The 12,994-nt window shown below is 45.2% G+C and overlaps 1 protein-coding gene across 2 annotated transcripts in view; it reads right to left on the reverse strand.

Annotated features, from left to right (window-relative positions):
- The window catches only part of LOC119925766 (U-box domain-containing protein 70-like), an 80,473-nt gene that overhangs the window by 14,282 nt on the left and 53,197 nt on the right, over nt 1-12,994 (reverse strand). For both annotated transcript variants that reach the window (XM_038744192.1, XM_038744191.1), the window contains exons 5-9: nt 4,157-4,210; nt 3,302-3,439; nt 2,154-2,199; nt 1,374-1,464; nt 716-857 (exon numbers count right to left, since the gene is read on the reverse strand). In XM_038744192.1, the coding sequence (XP_038600120.1) occupies nt 716-857; nt 1,374-1,464; nt 2,154-2,199; nt 3,302-3,439; nt 4,157-4,210 (471 nt within the window). The remainder of the gene's footprint in view (nt 1-715; nt 858-1,373; nt 1,465-2,153; nt 2,200-3,301; nt 3,440-4,156; nt 4,211-12,994) is intronic.

Below are 12,994 nucleotides of genomic sequence, written 5' to 3' on the forward strand. Positions count from 1 at the left end.
GAACTGGGACTACAAACAGGTTTCCTGTCTCCCAAACCCATTTCTTTTCCCACTAGGCCAACCTGCCACTTATCTCATGCAGCCCACCTGAAGGAATAATGAATGAACGGTCCTTCCTCTAATAATGAGAGCAGGGTGTGAAGAAGAAATGTGGCTTAGTGGAGAAGAGCACGGGGCTGGGAGTCAGAAGGACCTGGGTCCTAATCCCGGCTCCGCCACTTGTCCGTTGTGTGGCCTTGGGCAAGGCACTTCTGGGCCTCAGTTACCTCATCTGTAAAATGCGGATTAAGACTGTGAGCCCCATGTGGGACAGGGGCTGTGTCCAACCTTTCGTTCAGTCACTCATTCATTCATTCAGTCACATTTACTGAGCACTTACTGTGTGCAGAGCACTGTACTAAGCGCTTGTGAGAGTACAATATAACAATAAGCAGACACATTCCCTGATTAGCTTATATCTACCTCAGTGCTTAGTAGAGTGCCTGGCACATAGTAAAGGCTTAACAAATGCCACAAAAATAACATGTATGCAAAAAAAATACTTTTTTTGCAACTCAGTGAGCATCCAAGGTGTGGTTTCTTTCAATCGACCAATGGTGTTTATTGAGCACTTTTTGCGGCAGAGCACGGTCCTTCCCCTGTTGGAGTTCTTGCTGGCAGTTAGCTGCCCAGCTGAAAAGAGGATTTGAGCCGGAAAATGCCAGGCAGCTCTTACCTTACTGCCCAGCAAGGCTTTGCCTTTGCGGAAATACCCCTTGGGCCAATCTACTGACAGCTGGATGGAGGTTTCTGCATCCAACAGGGCCTCTTCATACTTCTTCAGCTGCTCATAGCAATAAGAGCGGTTACCAAAATACCTATCAGCAGAGGAAAGAAAGAAGGGGGGCTATTTATCTTCTATTGCTAGGTGGAACGAGATGAACAAATGACAACAAACGACTCAATTCCACCGCTTCTTCCTCAACAGCGCAAGATGCAGGAAGCACACCTGCTCACAAGTTTGTGTTTTTGAACCACTAAGGATTGAGGGAGGGTAGCCGAGGCTGACTAAATGTCTAAAGGAAGGGGCGGAAGGCAAGCAGCAGGCAAGATGTGACTGGATATATAACATTCTGCTTTTGCACTCGGGCAGTGCAGGTAAATGGAGGCTCCCGGGCACACATTTACCTCTGGGTGGGGAGTGAGGGGAGGGGAGGCGGCGGGGGCATAAGAGGGCAGATGCTAAATGTCCCATCTGAGACCATTTCTAATCTCATCCTTAACCACTGGCTGAAAGCCTGGCTCGCCAGTCCTCCCCTCCCTCGTTTTGTGTTCAGCTCACCGTTCCCAACAAACCAGACAAATTACCACGGCTCAGGAAGGCAGACCATTACCTGTAGTCTTTGGGGTCTAACTGGATGGCCTCACTAAACATTTCAACAGCCTGGGAGAAATTTCCCCTTTTCACCAAGTCAATTCCTTTCTCTGTGAATAAAACAAAACAAAACGGAAAAAAAAAAAGCCCCACACTCTGTGGTATAAAGTCTGCTCTAGGCCTACGGGGGTTGCGGGGAGGGGGGTGTGCGCTGTGGCCACCTCTGCTGAGCTCCCTCGGTAGAAGATGAGGTGATCCTGCCCGCAGCAGCCTGGACAGATGAATTTAGACATCGCTATCATTTTACCATAATTCACGGCTGGGGTGCAGCGTGAAGAGCAGGACAGCGACTACCTCATTCCACCTGGACGAACGGTAGAGCAGCAAGAAGGGCAATGCAATTTACTGGGAACCTTAACAACCGGGCAATGGGCAATAAACCAGAAAATGACCGGAGAAAAATCAGCGGAACCTAAGCCAAATTAAATACGGGAGTGGTGAACCAAGTGACCGCACCAAAGGAGGGGGGGGGAGAGATATGACTGGGTGGTGGAGACAGAAGGTCATTTGCCTGTCACTGCTGGGCTTCTGGTTGTGAACCAACTCAGGGCAGTGGACTTGAAAATCTCGGCTGTTTGACGGCTGATAGACTGTCAATTTTAGCTCCGTCAGAGAACTTTTGTTACACATGGCATAACTGGGAGGGATTTCAGTAGAGGGGCTAAGACTGGAATGAAGTAATCTCCCTTTCTACAACCGGGAGCCCATGGATTAACGTGAACCTTAAAGGATCACTTACCGGCCAGCTGTCTGCTTCTCTGCACAGCAAGAGTCGGGCCATCATCCTACGAATAGCAAATGCCAGTGAATGCTTTGATAGCAACAGAAGAGTTGCAGGAGCTGGACTGAAAATCAAGCAATACAGTTCAACGAGTACCTACTGTGGGCAGCGCACTGTGCTAAGCACGTGGGAGAGTACAAGAGAGTTAGAAGACAAGATTCTTTGCCCCGTAAAAGGAATTTACAGTCTAGTGGAGGGGTAGGGAATAAACAAATAAATTATATACAGGGAGCTTAACAGAATATATAAATGCTTTGTGGGTGGTGGTAATTTAAGAGTTTAGGTAGCTCAGAAGGGCTTAAGTGGCAGCTGGAAAACACAAGGTGGGGAAATTTGAGAAGGCCTCTGGGAGATGTGATTTTGGAAGGGCTTTGAAGATGGGGAGAGCAGTGGTCTGTCAGGTAAGATGAGGGAAGGAATTCTAGGCTGGAGGGAAGGGATGAGGTCAGCAGGCTGAAGAGATGAGAACTAGTCACGGTGGGTTGATCAGATTGAGGAATGAAGAAAGAGCCCGGAAGAAGAGAATGGAAAAGAGGGAGAAAGCTGAGTGCTTTAAAGCCATTTGTCAGGAACTGCCCTTGAGGAGTTTTGAGTTTAACATCCTCAATCTGTGCTTATTATAACAATGATGGTATTTGGTGATCTTACTGGTAAATCTTATTAACATCTTATTTAAAGATTTATTAAAGATTAAGGAAACTTCCAAAGCTTGAGGCACACATATGGGTGATGATTTCATGGTCCACACTGAGAAAAACTTGGCATTTTGAAGAGGGAACCAAATAAGGTAAATAGGGGCATTTCCATTTGGCAGCATTTACCTTGGCACCTTCAGATCAACTCTTTAAACAGCTCAGACCTTTGGGAAGGGAAGAGTATTTTACTGCTCTGAACATTTGGAGGGGCCAAGGAGTTGAAGACACAGATGGGGAAGGGAAAAAAAAATAGACCACTACACATGTGCCCCTCTCTCTCTCTCTCCATACACATGTGGTTCTATAGCTATCTATCCACAACTGGTTTTGGTAATTTTAGAAAGACAGCAAGATGGCAAGACCCTGGATGTCCAATGCCAGTAGCTGCAGGTTTTTCAGAGACTGGATTACCTCCTGTGCCACCTCCTGTGCCTTGGGTTCACTGTCCTTGTTCTCCCTGCTCTTCTTCTCCTGCTTGGGTCTGTATCGTGACTTAATGTGACTGGCGGCATTGGCTACAAAAGCACTGTTGACATCCCACTCTGGTTCCTGCCACCAGCAAGAAGAGAGAGGAGAGAAGTTGAGAATCCGGTATTCCCACTCTTGAACGTTAACCTAATGGTGCAAGGAGTTCAAATACATTCACGAGCTGGCTGAATTGGTCCCTGCCTATATATGTTTCATCAGCCCCAATTGCCAATTGCTAGTCCTATCTGGGCCCCTCCTTACTGCCCACTTTCTGCCCCTAACCAAATTCTCTCAGACTGCACTCGCAAACATATATGCCCCCAAAACCCTTTTATAAAAAGTAATAAAAGGAGAAACTGATAATTGGATTTATGTTATGGTCACCATCTGGGAAGCTGCTAATTCACATCCACTCCCAAGGTATTACGCCTGCGTCTGCATTAAGCTTGGGACCGTTTTTGCCCCCGTGGCATTAGGCTCCCAGGAGTTCGCGTTGTGGAGGAAACAGTGTCGGACAAGGAGCCTTCCCATCCAATGCCCTGAACGTGCCAATGTCCTTCAAGAAAACTAACAGGGCAAATAGCTATAAATGCCTCCTGACAAATTCACAGAAACCAAGGGGAACTAGCGGACGTACTGAGGAAAGGTGTTGGAAAGAACTGGATGGCGACGCAGCCACAAGGAATGAGTGGCTAAATCCCTGTATGAGAGATTCCGTTTCACTGTCTGTAATAATGAGTCTCCTTTATACCATCCAAGTCTCTGGCTGGGAAACAAGCAGCAGCTTCATTACTGTACCTGTTCACTGTCCTCATGACCTTTTCTCCCCAGCTTCCTTCGTTCTCTTTGTCTCTGAAAGTCCAAAGGGGACAAGAATCACATTTTGCAAATATTTCAAGTTACAGCTTTGGTTGAGTATCAGTATAATAATGATGGCATTTGTTAAGAGCTTACTATGTACAAAGCACTGTTCTAAGCGCTAGGGGGGATGCAAGGTGATCACGTTGTCCCACATGGGGCTCACAGTCTTAATCCCCATTTTACAGATGAGGTAACTGTGGCTCAGGAAAGTTAAGTGACTTGCCCAAGGGCACAGAGCAGATATGTGGGGGAGCCGGGATCAGAACCCATGACCTCTAACTCCCACACCTGTACCAACTGTGTGCTAAGCACTGTACTAGGTAATAATAATAATAATAATAGTAATTTGTTAAGCGCTTACTATGTTGCCCACTTGTACTTCCCAAGCGCTTAGTACAGTGCTCTGCACACAGTAAGCACTCAATAAATACGACTGAATGAATGAATGAATGTGCAGAGAACTGTTCTAAGCACTGGGGTAGATAAAAGGTTATCAGATTGTCCCACGTGGCGCTCACAGTCTTAATCTCCATTTTACAGATGAGGGAATTGAGGCCCAGAGAAGTGAAGTGACTTGCTCAAAGTCACACAGGGGACAAGTGGTGGAGCCGGGATTAGAACCCATGACCTATGACTCCCAAGCCTGCGCTCTTTCTACTAAGCCACACTGTACTAGGGGAACATATACAATATGTCAAAGATGCAAACCCTGTCCCCAAAGAGCAGACGATCTAATGGGACAACACCAAGCTAGGCAAATGACTTTTTTCCTCCGGAATGCCGTTCTGAGGCTTAGTGGTTAAGCCTCTACAGGAACCAAAAAGTTATGATTCCTGAAACCTTCCTGACGGCTTCAAATGATTTCCTCTGAAGTCTCATAAAAATCACAGTAGGTACTCCTTTTAATCTATCAATCGATCATATTTACTGAGTGCTACTTAGTACAGGGTACAGTACTAAGCTCCAGGGAGAGTACGATATAACAGACTTAGTAGATACGTTCCCTGCTTATAAAGAGTTTACAGCCTAGAGAGGGAAACAGACAATAAAATACTGTGAGCCCGCTGTTGGATAGGGAACGTCTCTATATGTTACCAACTTGTATTTCCCAAGCGCTCAGTACAGTGCTCTGCACACAGTAAGCGCTCAATAAATACGATTGAATGAATGAATAAAATAAATAATGGGGAACTGAGGGTGGGGTGAATGTGGGGTACAAATCCAAATGCATAGGTGATACAGAAGGGAGAGAGAACAGGGGAAGTGAGGGCTCGGTTGGGAAAGGCCTTTTGGAGGAGATGTGATTTTAATAAGGCTCTGAAGATGGGCAGACTGATCGTCTGTCCGATGTGAAGTAGGAGGAAATTCCAAGCCAGAAGCAGGATGAAGGAAAGGGTCAGTGGTGAGAAAGACAAGATCGAGGCCTAGTGAGTAGGTGGGCGTTAGAAGAGCGGCAGTGAACATGCTGGGTTGTAATAGGAAATCAACAAGATCTGTGAGCCCACTGTTGGGTAGAGACTGTCCCTATATGTTGCCAACTTGCACTTGGCAACATACAAGTTGGCAACTTCCCCCTCCCCATCCCCCCTGCTTTACCTCCTTCCCCTCCCCAGAGCACCTGTATATATGTATATAAGTTTGTACGGATTTATTACTCTATTTATTTGTACATGTTTATTCTATTTATTTTATTTTGTTAATACGTTTGGTTTTGTTCTCTGTCTCCCCCTTCTAGACTGTGAGCCCACTGTTGGGTAGGGACCATCTCTAGATGTTGCCAACTTGGACTTCCCAAGCGCTTAGTACAGTGGTCTGCACACAGTAAGCGCTCAATAAATACGACTGAATGAATTGTACTTCCCAAGTGCTTGGTACAGTGCTCTGCACACAGTAAGCGCTCAATAAATACGATTGAATGAATGAATGAATGAATTGTACTTCCCAAGTGCTTGGTACAGTGCTCTGCACACAGTAAGCGCTCAATAAATGATTGAATGAATGAATGAATGAATTGTACTTCCCAAGTGCTTGGTACAGTGCTCTGCATACAGTAAGCGCTCAATAAATACGATTGAATGAATGAATGAATGAATGAATGAATGAATGAAAGGTGATCTAGTGCTTTAAAGCCAACGGTAAGGAGTTTCCGTTTGCTGCAAAGGTGGATGGGCAACCACTGGAGGTTCTTGAGGAGCGGGGAAACAGATTGACGACTTTTTTAGGAAAAAACAACAACCCAACAACAGATGAGTGAAGTACAGACTCGAGTGGGGAGAGACAGAAGGCAGCGTGACTTAGTGGCAAGAACCCAAGCGTGGGAGTCAGAGGTCATGGGTTCTAATCCCGGCTCCGCCACTTGTCAGCTGTGTGACTTTGGGCAAGTCACTTCACTTCTCTGTACCCGCCCCTAGAGCTTAGAACAGTGCTTGGCACATAGTAAACGCCTAACAAATGCCATCATTATTATTATTATTATTCTCTGTGACTCAGTTACCTCATCTGTAAAATGGGGATTAAGAGTGGGAGCCCCACAAGGAACAATCTGATCAGCAGCGTGGCTCAGTAGCAAGAGCCCGGGCTTTGGAGTCAGAGGTCATGGGTTCAAATCCCCGCTCTGCCAATTGGCAGCTGTGTGACTTTGGGCAAGTCACTTCACTGCTCTGGGCCTCAGTTACCTCATCTGTAAAATGGGGATGAAGACTGTGAGCCCCCCGTGGGACAACCTGATCACCTTGTGACCTCCCCGGCGCTTAGAACAGTGCTTTGCATATAGTAAGCGCTTAATAAATGCCATCATTATTATTATTATTATTATCTCAATGCTTAGAGCAGTGCTCGGCACATAGTAAGCACTTAACAAATACCATCACTATTACTGTTATTAAGGCAGAAAGGCTAGCAAGGAGGCTGATGTGACAGTCAAGGCAGGGTAGGATAAGTGCCTGGACCATTGTGGTAGCAAATTGGGAGGCCAGGAAAGGGTGGATTTTAACAATGTTGTGAAGAAGGTAGAGCCGACAGGATTTGGTGACATACTGAATACGTGGGTTGGGTGAGAGAGATGAACTCCTCACTTTCGGCTTCAAGGCTGTCCATCACCTCGCCCCCTCCTACCTCACCTCCCTTCTCTCCTTCTCCAGCCCAGCCTGCACCCTCCGTTCCTCTGCCACTAACCTCCTCTTTGTACCTCGTTCGTGCCTGTCCCGCCGTCGACCCCCAGACCATGTCCTCCCCCTGGCCTGGAATGCCCTCCCTCCACACATCCACCAAGCTGGCTCTCTTCCTCCCTTCAAAGCCCTACTGAGAGCTCACCTCCTCCAAGAGGCCTTCCCAGACTGACCCCCCCTTTTCCTCTCCTCCTCCCCATCCCCCCCGCCCTACCTTCTTCCCCTCCCCACAGCACCTGTATACATGTTTGTACAGATTTATCACTCAATTTACTTGTACATATTTACTATTCTATTTATTTTGTTAATGATGAGCATTTAGCTTTAATTCTATTCGTTCTGATGACTTGACACCTGTCTACATGTTTTGTTTTGCTGTCTCCCCCTCCTAGACTGAGAGCCCGTTGTTGGATAGGGACCATCTCTATATGTTGCCGACTTGTACTTCCCAAGCGCTTAGTACAGTGCTTTGCACACAGTAAGTGCTCAATAAATACGACTGAATCAATGAATGAATGAATGAGTAGAAGAGAATGCCAGGGTTACAGGCTTGTGAGATAGGGAGGATGGCGGTGCTGTCTTCAGTGATGGGAAAGGGAGATGGAGGACAGGGTTTGGGTGGGAAGACGAGGAGCTCTGTTTTGGATATGTTATGTTTGAGGTGTTGGCAGGATATCCAAATAGAAATGTCCTGAATGCAGGAGAAAATATAGATTCAGAAATCATCTGCATAGAGATGGGAATGAATGAGTTTTTCAATGGAGTGGAGAGCTTCAAAATAATTATTCCTGGAGCTTTTTTGTTTTTTTTTGATGGCATTTATTAAGCACTTACTATGTGCAAAGCACTGTTCTAAGTGCTGGAGAGGTTACAAGGTGATCAGGTTGTCCCACGGGGCGCTCACAGTCTCAATCCCCATTTTACAGATGAGGGAACTGAGGCACAGAGAAGTGAAGCAACTTGCCCAAAGTCACACAGCTGACAAGTCGCGGAGCTGGGATTTGAACCCAAGACCTCTGACTCCAAAGCCCGGGCTCTTTCCACTGAGCCACGCTGCTTCCCATGAAGTCAAAAGAAAGTCCAAAACTAAAAATGAATGGTTACACAAATCTGCTAACGTTAGTTTGGAATGAATTAGGAGTTCGGTGAATATGACCCTTTTAATACTTGTCATTTCAAGATGTAATGAGGTTCCACTCATCAGGCCCTGAAAGTGTCTTAAGGAGACAAGGTCAGATTACTTCAAGGAGGATACTGTCTTTGCAAAATATTTAATGCATTCTGAATTGACTATTATTTTACTGATTCTATCCAAGGGCTCTACAAATTATTCCCTGTACCTAAGCTATGGTTTTAAAAGATAAGTGACCATATACTAAATTAAATAATCTCCAGGCTTTTATTTCAACACTCTTCTCTGAATATAAGCTTACCAAATAAGGCACCCGCATGCAATTTCAATCACGGAAATAAACAAGGGTGTGGGCATTTAAATGTACACCCCTTCTGCACATGGGTGTCTAGAAAACCGCACTGAGAGGGCACTTAAATCAATAAAGAAAATGAGAGACTGCACCTATGCAGAGAGCTATATTTGCTTACTCACATTCTATTTTCTTCGAATAGCTATTTTCAGACTTGGCAACACCAAAATTCCTATTCAGCTACGTATTTATAACGTTTAAAAGTGAAACGAGTTATCCAAGTGCAAAAAGAAAAGCTTGAAAATAGTCTTTGGGGGAAAAAAAAGCGACTCACCACCCTACACAAAAACCTGGGAAAAACAAACACACACTTTCTCCCAGGCCTCTCCACCTTCGTCCAAATTTCACCACTGGATTGGAAAGCAGGAGCAAGGGTGCACTCATGGTGGGTCGCTTTCTAGAGTCGTCGGAATGGATCCGTTTTCCTTATATTCCCTGTGATCTTTCAGTAAATCAGCCGGGGATGAGGCTAGGATTGGACTTCAGCTGACAGGGTGAGGGAGAACCCCCCGTGTTGCCTGGCCCAACAGATGATGCCCGTTTCCCCAGGGCATGGCCAAATGGCGAGTGACGGCATTCCGATAATCGAAACTCTAAACCCAAAAGGAAGCTGCCTAAAAGCTTGGCACATCACACCTAAATACCTCTAGGATGGCCATCGGTCTTAAAAGAACAGTCCCATAGAGTCAAAACAACTTATCCCCTGAACACACTAGCTACTTAGATCAATTCTGCTCACCTTAGAGTGAGGGCTTTCCCGGTGAAATGGATATGGAGCACCCTCACCTAGCTCTCTGCGAAAACTTTAAGTTCCTCAATAATTCCTCTTTCTACCTTGATAACATCAACAAATCCTGGCCCAGAATGCCAAAATGAAGCAGAATGCAACTTTTCCTTTTCACCCTTAGTGTAACTTTTAAATTGTTATGGAGGAATATCGCTTTTGGCAAACGTGGTGCCAGGATGAGGCAAGAAAACAGAGATAAATGCTTCAATCCCAAACTCTCTTCTTTTTAAAAAAATTAGATAAAGGGGATAGACATGGAGTAAAAAAGATTGTAAATATTTTAGGAAAAAGAGAAAAAAAAAAACCCTCCACAGCCCTACCCAGTGTACAAAGTGAAATGAGGTTAACAACTGACTCTACAAGGTGGAGTTGACAAGGAATTTAAGGTGTGTTTTTCACCTTGCAATATTAATTTAAGAGCCGATGAAAAAGCTTCTTAATACTCAAGTGAAGGACAAACCAGCTCTGAATCCAGCACAGCAACTAAGAATCTCTATTAGGGGTTTTGACTCGCACATAGTAAGTGTTTAACAAATACCATAATAATAATAATAATGATGATGGCATTTATTAAGCGCTTACTATGCGCAAAGCATTGTTCTAAGTGCTGGGGAGGTTACAAGGTGATCAGGTTGTCCCACGGGGGTGGCTCAGTCTTAATCCCCATTTTACAGATGAGGTCACTGAGGCAGAGAGAAGTTAAGTGACTTGCCCAAAGTCACACAGCTGACAATTGGCGGAGCTGGGATTTGAACCCATGACCTCTGACTCCAAAGCCCATGCTCTTTTCAACTGAGCCACGCTGCATGAAAACAATATGAATATATTTTAAAAGTGATTTTAAAAACCCAATAGTTACACAGTAAAGCAAGTATTATACCAACAATAAAATACTTTGAATTTAATTTTTTAAAATAGGCACATGTGTAAATATTTATTGTGCTGTCTGTCACCTCCTATTCAGAAAAAGGCCCCTTGTGCTACCAGACTAGAGATCTGTTATTATCTATTTAGTAGCAGTAATGGCATTTATTAAGCACTTCCACAGGCTAAGTGCTGGGGAAATTACTAAGTAAACAGATTAGAAGAGGTCCCTGTCCCAGGAGGTGACACAGTCTAAATGGGGGTAGGGGTGGGAGGGTAAATAAACACATAACCAGAGAACAGTGGAAAACAAAATAAAAATAAATGACCAAACCAACAATCAAAGATAACAACGTAAACCTGGCCAGACACAGTTCTGGGCAGGAAGAGTCCTCACCCCTCACAGCTTCAAGGACAAAATATACTAAATAGATCTCCCATTAGCTAAGGCTGAATTGAAATAGGTTTTATTCACGGCAGTCAAAATCTTTCCAACATTGAGAGGAAGGGAGCTGTTAAAACCTGCACAGTTTACTTTGGCTTAATCGCCAAGTGAGAGAGACTAGGTGATATTGACATTAAAATTCAATAGTGCTGTGCAAGAGAAAGCAAAAAGAGTAGTGTTAAACAAGGGTCACTGCTGAAAGTACAAAATGGATTCAGACTGGACCGCAGGGCCGGGTCAAGGCTTTGGAAAGTGTCCGGCTGCTCCGATCAATCAGTCAATACATGGAACTTACTGAGCATTTACTGCGTGCAGAACACTGTACTAAGCACCTGGGAAAGTATAATATAACAGAGTAGCTAGACACGATCCCTGCCCACAACGAGCTTGGAGTCTAGAGTTGAGACTGGGTATTAGGGGCAGGGGACGGGACGGGATGGTTCTCCCAGGGACAAGCCAAAGCATTTCAGGCCACGGTCGCGAGAGACAGGATAACTCTGCAGTCCAGAGAGGCTTCTGGGAATGTCATATATATGTATATATGTTTGTACATATTTATTACTCTATTTATTTATTCGTTTTACTTGTACATATCTATTCTATTGATTTTATTTTGTTAGTATGTTTGGTTTTGTTCTCTGTCTCCCCCTTTTAGACTGTGAGCCCACTGTTGGGTAGGGACTGTTTCTATATGTTGCCAACTTGTACTTCCCAAGCGCTTAGTACAGTGCTCTGCACACAGTAAGCGCTCAATAAATACAATTGATTGATTGATTGTCACAGATTCCCATGCCCGGCCGGGGCTGCTTCCTGCTGGTCGAAAAAGTGGGAGCATGGACTGGCTCTCCTCCGTCCCTACTACGGAGCATCTTTCTTGCCCTCACTGTATCCCCAGAGCCATGGCAGCCCGCTAGGAGAGTTGAGAAGCAGCGAGACTCCGTGGAAAGAGCAGGGGTTTTGGAGTTGGAGGTCATGGGTTCAAATCCCGGCTCCGCCAATTGTCAGCTGTGTGACTTTGGGCAAGTCACTTCACTTCTCTGTGCCTGTTACCTCATCTGTAGAATGGGGATTAAGATTGGGAGCCCCACGTGGGACAAACTGGTCACCTTGCATTCCCCCAGAGCTTAGAACGGTGTTTGGCACATAGTAAGCGCTTAACAAATACCATCATTATTGTTACTATTATTATTGATGGTACTTCTGAGGATCAGCGGGCTGATGGCCCTCCTGCAGTTCTGGTGGGGAAGGTCCCAGCACCATCATCAATCATCAATCATCGATCGTATTTATTGAGCGCTTACTGTGTGCAGAACACTGTACTAAGCGCTTGGGAAGTACAAATTGGCAACTTATAGAGACAGTCCCTACCCAACAGTGGGCTCACAGTCTAGAAGGGGGAGACAGACAACAAAACCAAACATACTAACAAAATAAAATAAATAGAATAGATATGTACAAGTCAGATAAATAAATAAATAAATAGAGTAATAAATACGTACAAACATATATACATATATACAGGTGATGTGGGGAAGGGAAGGGGAAGAAAAGCCCCAACCCCGGACGGCTACGGATCCCAGACCCCCATTAAGCGCTTAGTACAGTGCTGTGCACACAGTAAGCGCTCAATAAATACGATTGAATGAATGAATGAATGACCCCGGAGAGATCCCCGAGAGACCCCGATCGGAGAGATCCCACTGCCAGAGAGACTCTGATCACTGAGATGTCGATGGCAGAGACACCACAGCACTTTTGTGCATATCTGCAAAGCAGCAGCCTGATACAATAATAATAATAATAATAATGGTATTTGTCAAGCGCTTACTATGTGCAAAGCACTGTTCTAAGCGCTGGGTGGGGGGGATACAAGGTGATCAGGTTGTCTCACGTGGGGTTCACAGTCTTAATCTCCATTTATAGATGAGGTAACTGAGGCTCAGAGAAGTTATGTGACTTGCCCAAGGTCACACAGCAGACAAGTGGCAAAGTCGGAATGAGAACCCACGACCGGTAACTCCCGAGCCC

Source organism: Tachyglossus aculeatus, chromosome 3 (genome assembly GCF_015852505.1).
Source record: "Tachyglossus aculeatus isolate mTacAcu1 chromosome 3, mTacAcu1.pri, whole genome shotgun sequence".
In the NCBI taxonomy this organism is placed as follows: domain Eukaryota; kingdom Metazoa; phylum Chordata; class Mammalia; order Monotremata; family Tachyglossidae; genus Tachyglossus; species Tachyglossus aculeatus.